Source organism: Seriola aureovittata, chromosome 19 (assembly GCF_021018895.1).
Source record: "Seriola aureovittata isolate HTS-2021-v1 ecotype China chromosome 19, ASM2101889v1, whole genome shotgun sequence".
Taxonomy (NCBI): Eukaryota; Metazoa; Chordata; class Actinopteri; order Carangiformes; family Carangidae; genus Seriola; species Seriola aureovittata.
In genome coordinates this window covers 21,938,239-21,946,394 of record NC_079382.1, presented here as the reverse complement: position 1 = coordinate 21,946,394, position 8,156 = coordinate 21,938,239, and the positions used below count along the sequence as shown (strand labels likewise).

General features: G+C 42.3%; 1 protein-coding gene across 1 annotated transcript; it reads right to left on the bottom strand.

Annotated features, from left to right (window-relative positions):
- Positions 1-1,765: 1,765 nt before the first annotated feature.
- LOC130187188 (5-hydroxytryptamine receptor 1B-like) lies at positions 1,766-7,096 on the bottom strand. The gene has a single exon (XM_056404579.1). The coding sequence runs from the start codon at positions 6,587-6,589 to the stop codon at positions 5,438-5,440; it is 1,152 nt and encodes a 383-aa protein (XP_056260554.1). The 5' UTR covers positions 6,590-7,096; the 3' UTR covers positions 1,766-5,437.
- Positions 7,097-8,156: the final 1,060 nt, after the last annotated feature.

Here is an 8,156-nt window from a genome sequence, read left to right as displayed (position 1 = left end):
CTCGCCGAGTCTTTGCCAGAGTAATCAGATGTAGGTTAGTAATGTTGAGACGAAGCGTCATGAAGCGCTGAACCATTCCAGCAAAGCAGATACTTCAGGTTCACAGTGGGACACATACTGGCCAGAGAGGAAAACAGGCAGTTTGTACATTACAAATTAAATATCAGTATAAAAGAAACTATGATTGTGTTTTATATTCTAAGCATACCTTTTTAATATTACCTCTAGAGAGCGAAATTGTTTTTGTACCAAGCTGGAAAGTCTACAGGGATTGACTCACTGTTGGAGCCTCGAGTGGCCATTCGAGGAACTGCAGTTTTTGGCACTTATTGTTGGTTTCTTTAAAAGCAGCAGAGGCAGCTGCTGAGTAAACCTTTGGCAGAGATTATTTTGTCAGAAAAGACTTTTTGTAGCATGTAGATAAAACAATAAAGTGTCTTTCAAGGTTGAAACAGCAGACAACACAAATTGAAATGTCTGACACCTTCGCTGATCTGCAGATGCTCAGCTGTGAAGAACGGTAACGCTGAGAGAGGGAGGCTGTTTTTAAAGAAGGGGAGATTTTCTGCTTCAGGATTGACATTTCCACCACGACACAAAGCTCATGTGCATGTGGAAACCCAAACAGGCGTTTTGTTTTGCCCTTTTTTAAAAAGCAAACTGGAAAATTATTGAAATATATTTAATAAAATATCATAAATGTGTCTCGTACATTTATTTCTCCTCGACAGCAGGAGAAATAATCACCATCAGTCTCTGTTCATTTCCTGGACGATAATGACACGTGAAGCAACTCGTTTTTTAAATGAACCTCTTGTTGATTTGAGAAACAGGTACAGCGACGTGACGTCACCTCTCTGCTTTCATCTATGACCCAGTCAATTTGTTTATTTGGCTTCTGCAGCGTGACACATTTCCAGCGGAGCCTGTGTTGCCATGGTTCAGCTGAGCATCACATCAAACCATGGAAACAGTAATCAGGGGGCCATGGCGGTCTGATCGATTTCAAAGGGAGCTGAAAATATTAATTTCTGACCAGAGACCAGAATGACGTTTCTCAGTCATGGCTGAGAAGAGCTTGTTTCTCTTTTTCTTGTGCCAGCGTGCAACAGTGAAGATGATCGTCGTTCTGTATTTTTCTTATTGTCATCAAATCTCATGAAAAAACCCCAAACCAGAAAACCAGCTATGATTTACTAACACACATTGTGTGTGTATCAAAGCCTGATCTATCTTATTCGTCTGTGCTCTACTGCTCTACAAACTACACCGTCCTGCTGCCCCACATACTCGCTAGCAAATGTGGATTAATCCGCCGCTGAAAATAGTCCCCAGTAATTCACTATTTCCTCCTGTTTGAGTAATGTTTGATAAAAACTACAATGTTTTTTAAAAATGAAATTGTATATTTGTGAGGTTGTCCGTCCGTCCTTTTCTTGTGAACGCGATATCTCAGTAACCTCAAGGAAATTTCTTCAAATATAACAGAATCATTTCGACTCAAGGATGAACTGGTGAGATTTTGATGGTCAAAGGTCAAAGGTCACTGTGACCTCACAAAACACATTTTTGGCCACTCATCACAAATTCAAATTCTAATTATGACAGGATTTAACGTGTGATGTCAACTTCACTGTGACATCATAACGGCGGTTATTCTAGTTTTTTTTAGTGTTTGTTATTGTAACTGATTAAAACACGGTACATCACATGAAGATCCCAAATGCAAAAACTGCAATAAATCCACACACACACAGTGAAGAAGCCCTCATTATACTGTGTGTATTCTGAGCTGTGCACATCAGTATACAGTATAATCCCCCTTATGGTGAAGAATGCATAGATTCAGATACGCAGCAGAAAAATCCACGTGGGAAGTTTTTCATTTCACATTCATAACTTACATTTTCTTCATAGTTATATATTTTTTTTCTTTTTCTCAGCTGATTAATGAAGTTACAAAGCATTGACATTGTCACACGACATATCCATCAGCTCACATCTGTGAAATGTTTCATCACCACCAAGCGAATTACCACAGCAGATTCTGACAGCGATAACAGAAATGTCAGCTTTTCCTTTGTCCCAGTGTTTTACAGAGACACATTAAAGCAGATGTTTAATTAGAAAAACAAGAACATGTGGGCAAACTATCATAACCCCATGATGCCATAGACCTTTTTTTATTGATATTTTTTTCAGTTTTCACAACAGCAGCATTGGTTTTTATTTTTCATTTTTTGTGCTCCAAGTGGGTTGGATTTCATCCTCCAGAGCAGAGCAGTTACATGTGTGCATCGCCTATGTGTGCAGAAGCGTTGTACAGCAGAAGCTAACCTGGATGAAATGCAACTTCCATTGGATTGACAGAGCCACCAGATGAGTTTCACACTGAGCTGATCAATACTGTACACAAAGAGGCTATTCATCACAGAGCTGGATTAGAGCAGGGCGGCTGCAGTGTAACTTGGCTCAAACACCCAACATGGCCGCCGAAAAAGACGTTCATTTACATGACGAGATGGGAACCAGAATCTCTGGCAGCATTATTTTTTTTTTACACTTCATGAAAGCCTTATTGAATGAATAGATTAATTTTGGATTTCTTACTGAGACTTAGATGAAAACACTGACACCACTCTCATGTCTGTGTGTTAAATATCAACCTAGAGCCAAATAGCCTAGCCTAGCCTAGCCTAGCTAATCATTTAAAAACACAGCTACCACCGCCTCCAAAGCTCACTAATTAACATATATCACATCTGTTAAATTCATATGCACAATGTAATGTAAAAAACAACAATTATAATCTGTAACTATTTTCTGTTGTTTGCCAAGAAATAGCCTGGTCCCCACAAACTTTTACATTTTAGTTTGTGATTAAGCAAATAACATGTAAAGTGTTAATTTCACAATATGTAATTTTATGGCACTAGGGGTCTCCCAATCAAAACAATAACAGTTTGATAAGAGTTTGGTGATGTCATGACATAGTGAAGCATCATGGGACTTGTTGTCTCTACCACTACTGCCATCAGCTTCCTCCGGATTCCTAGTGTCAATTGTACAGGAGCTTTTTAGCGAGAGGTCTCCTCTTCAAAACAAACATACCAGGCGATTATAACCAGAGGAACCACTGAATTAAACAGTTTCACTTTTAAAATCAGTGTTTCTCCAGTGATGTACAACAGACAGAGGACGTCTCAGAGGGGCCGGGAACTGAGCTTGCACAGCTTTTTTCTCTGATAACTTAAGATCTTGACGTCCAATGACTAGAATCCGACATTCATTTCAAACATATGGTTAAAAACCACCTTTAAACTGTCAATTTTGTCGCTTCCGACAAGAAAACGCAATGCTAATGCACATAAGGGATATGACAGGCGACCACATCAAACGTACGTCACCGTGATTAAAACTAAAGATTTCTCTTTGTTTTAAAATTTGCTGGAAACATTTAGGATAATGTAACTCAACAAAATATGTAACATAGTTATAGTTGTTTATTTTGACATTTTAATGTAGAAAAATTGTATATTTTAGCTTTAAATGTTGAGCTTCAGAGGTGTTAGTAAATGTACTTGTTGCTGTAGGCTACGTTAGCTTCTACTAGCATAACATTCCGGAATCTCCAACCAGACTGGTGGCAGTCGAGGTGCATTGTGGGTAGTGTAGCTGACAATAGTGAGTGCCCATGAAGAGTCCAACGACGCTGATTTAACACACAGACATGAGAGTGGCATCGACTGTCGCGTCTAACTCTCAGTAACAGAACAAAAAGCTGTGTATTTGTCAGAATTATTCCTTTAAACATTTATAAACCTGGGTTCCTACACACTGTGGACGTCACACCCTGAATTACTGTACGACATGTGCAGGGCTGTAGCTCACAGTTTAGAAATACTGAGGTCAAATTTTCTGTTGAAAATCCCTTTAATTTGACTCAGAACCTTTAAAAAGACTCACCTTGTGTAATTTGTAGAACGTGACCTCAGGTTGTGAAGTCCCTGACCTCAGAGTCCTCAACCATACAGCTACAGCCCTGGACGTGTGGAGCATGATTTCCACTTACTTCCATCACACTGTTGTTGTTTTCGTATCTTTTCCTCTCAAGATGTCGGCAAACAGTCTCTTTCAGTTCCCAGAAATGTTCTTCTGAGCTGCAGCTAAAGCTTGACATTTAACATGTGACGGCTTGGCGGAGGAAAGAGAGTGATTGTGATCAGAATACCGTGACATTTTGAAGCGTTTAAAAAAAAAGAAGAAGTATTTAAAGAGAAATGATCATCTTCCGCAACTTTTTCCGATTGGGGAAGAGACAAAATGTCAAATTCCAACAGACGACTGTAGGAACCCTGTTTTATCAGCCCCCTGTTCAACTGGATTTGGAGATGGTTCTGGATTTGTATGGTACATCAAAGCTAATATTAACAATCAAGAGATAGATAGACTAGTGGCTCTTCTGTCATTCAGAGTTGATCATTGCACATTATTATTTTTTTTTTTTACAGTATCCCATTCCACTGAGCGAAACCCAGACTCAAATGAAGGTAAAAATCACACGGATGAATACAGATTCGTACATTTACACTCATTTCGGAGCCTTGTTTAAAGTGAACGTCAGCCACAGCCAGAAGAGAAAAGAAAACACACAACGCTGGCCACGAGAATAAACCAAACTTTGATCTTTTTCTCAAACTGAAATCATGCTCTTTTTTTTTTATATATCTCCATCTGGGCCAGGCACATCTGAGGAACTAAACTAAACTTGTTGTAGGCACCAGTATTTCCCCTTATTGAGTCAGGAAAATGAAACACAAATCTTATTTTTTGCCCTTGGGGCTCACGGTAGCTTAGTGCTAAGCTGTTTGTGCTTACAAGCCAACTGATGTTGACTGTCAAACTCATATGGCAAAAGTGAGTCTGTAGGCTACAGTCCAGTGCAGCACGTACAGGAGGGGTGCGGGTGGGTGAGGGGTGGGCCCCTGCGTCAGGGGCTATGGGCTTTCTCCAAGTCATTATAATAAACGCTATCAACTGCAAACCAGTCACAGAGCTTCCACATCACAACATCCACTGATCTCTCTCTTCTGCAGCGACGGCAGCTGGATATTTATGAGCAGAAATTCCACCGGTCAGGAGATGACAGCCATTTACCACTGAGCAGTGCCATCAGATCACACAATGCAGACTGGATGGATGGCAGGTCGATACATCTCCACAGTCCCCTGCACCATCCATCAGGTGGAAGCTCATTCTGCAGCCACATTATCATGAACAATCTGGATGTTGGTGAATGTGTGGGCCTCAAGGAAAAACACAGGGAGTGACATATTTGTGGGTGATGGTGGGTTTGATTCAATTTCTGGTATTGTACAGATGATTGGAAATGAGGAGGGTTTGGGGGGGGGGGGTAATTATGGCTGGTAATCATCGTTCATGCCCTGCAGCATCTAAACCGTATTAGTTTGTGGAAAGCCTGCTTGAAGTCCTCGTTGGACATGGTGTAAATGATGGGGTTGATTAAGGAGTTGAGGTAACCCAGCCAGGTGAAAATGTCAAATAACTCCGGGTGGAAGCAGGACTCACACACAGGCACTAGAAGAGTGTAAATGAAAAACGGGAGCCAGCATATGATGTAGGCTCCGAGGATTATTCCCAAAGTTTTGGTCGCCTTCTTCTCCCTGGCGGCGGAGATCCGCTTCTTCTCCAGCAGCGCGTCGGACACAGTGACTTTGACTTGGCTCACGTTCGCGGACGAGGTAGTGTCACAGGAGGAGCTGTCGTTCGTCCCGTAGTTCAGGGAGGTGGTGGACGCCACCGAGCCGGGGGAGTTGGTGATCAGGTGCGCCGAGGTGAGCCTCTTCCCCGGCTTGTTGTGCGACTGCTTCAGGATGCGCTTCCGGGCTTCCACGTAAATCCTCCCGTACAGGGCGATGAGCAGCAGCGTGGGGATGTAGAAAGCGCCGAAGGTGGAGTAGATGGTGTAGAAAATGTGGTCGGTGTTCACGTTGCAGCTCGTCACCTCCTCCGCTTTCACCTGGCGCCAGAAGAAAGGCGGCAGGGAGATGGAGATGGCGATCACCCAGGCGGTGGCGATCATCCCGGCCGCGCGCCCCGGCGTGCGCTTCTTGGAGTACTCCACCGCGTCCGTGATGGCCCAGTACCGGTCCAGCGCAATTACGCACAGGTGGAGGATGGACGCGGTGCAACACGTTATATCCGAAGAGAGCCAGATGTCACACACTACCTGCCCTAGAGTCCAGGTTTGGCTCACGGTGTACAGCGCGCTGATGGGCATCACCAAAATGGACACCAGGAGGTCCGTGACCGCCAGGGAGGCGATCAGAAAGTTTGCCGGGGTGTGTAATTTTCGGGATTGGTAAATGGTGGCGATGACGAACGCGTTTGAGAGCGTCGTAGCGAAAGTTATGAGGGCTAAGGTCACCCCTAGACCCGCCTGGAAAGCCAGGTTAGTGTCCTTCTCCTCCGCTTTCGACGTGAAATTGGCATGGGTGTCGTTGGTGGAGATGTTCAACAGCTCTCCGTAGATGACAGGCGTTGGTTTGAGCTGACTGGCATTCTCCATCCCTCCACCTTCCCTCGTCAGATCCCCCCGTCATGGAGCTCAAAGGAAAGCCTGGAGATCACTCTGAAATCACTCAAATATTCATCCACCGCTCGCGCTCCTCGTCTTCTGTAAACGCAGAATAAAAGCGGCTCCATCTCCGGCAGGTATCCAACAATCAGACGACAGGTGTTTCCATAAAGACGCATTTCTGCCTCCTCTTCTTCATCTTTTTATTTTCACTGCATTTTCTTCTTCTTTTTTTTTTCTTCACTGTTTTATCAACTTAAATATCCAAGAAATAAAAACGAGACGGTGCGTAAAGCAGCTTTTCATCATCCACAAATCAGTGTCTGTGACGTTAGAATCAGTTTCCAGATCAAACCAACATCCAGTGTTAAAATCTAATCATTTAAATATAATATCTACACCTGCAGGTTGTTAATCCGCTCTGTGTCTGCTCACAAGTTCAGAGCTGCTCAAGTCTGACTCCTGGTTTTATACTGCCAGTTATCTCTCTCTCTCTCTCTCTCTCCCTCTCTCTCCCTCTCTCTCACCCACTGTCCCTCCCATACTCTCCCCCCTTCTCTCTCTCTCTCTCTCCAATGCTGAAGGGATTCTTGATTTGTAATTTTTTTGTAACAATTTCCCAATCATGCTCTCTATTGAAGACCAGACTGATACTGGTATTTTTCAGGCCAATACTTATATTGATTATTGACAAAATACTGGGCACATTTTTTTTTTTTTTTTTTTTTTTAGGATTCCTTCACTTTGGTTCAGACTGTTGTGAAATACCGATATACACTGATATGTGTTAATACTACACATGATAATATGTTAGTCCTCAGTTCATCTTGTTGCCTTTTCACTGTCCATTAAGTGTAATTGTTCTTTTTGTTGTTATGGTAACAGACTCTCCCTCCACCTCCTCCACACACATCTGAGTCTATATTTGCCCAAAAAGAGACAAAACACACAATAAACAAAGTTAAAGATGAATGTGACCGATAGCACCATTATTATTATTATTATTAATAATATTATTATTATCGTTATTATCATTATTAGTGTTATCAATAAAGATATCACAATAATATCATTACTGTGAATTCCTTTGGCCACAATAACTTTGGTTATTGAACAACTGTGACCAATAAATGAACATTTTACGTGTAAAAAATGTTCAACCTTGAACGCAGCATTTGACAAAACATTCCCATCATAACACACGACCATGATTTCACACAGAGAGAGGTAATACATTTTAAACAGCCCTTTATCAGACACTCGGGTCGTTCGTTTACTCTATGTGCTGATGAAGACCACAAAGTGCAGTTGAAAGCCGCAGAAAAAAGCTAGTAAGTGAACCTTGAGTTAAGATTTCATCTTTTTAAATTGAGAATGTAAACTACCCCCAGGCTGCTAATGACCCTGAACTCCCAGAGGAAAAGAAACAGAGGACTCGACCTCACGTGTCCTGAATCGTAGCTTATCAGAGCTGAGATAAAATCAGCTGATGATATCGTTCAAGTCTCTGAACCAGTCGGCTTCTCTGGTGGATCAGCTCTCCTGTGTCCTTCAAAGA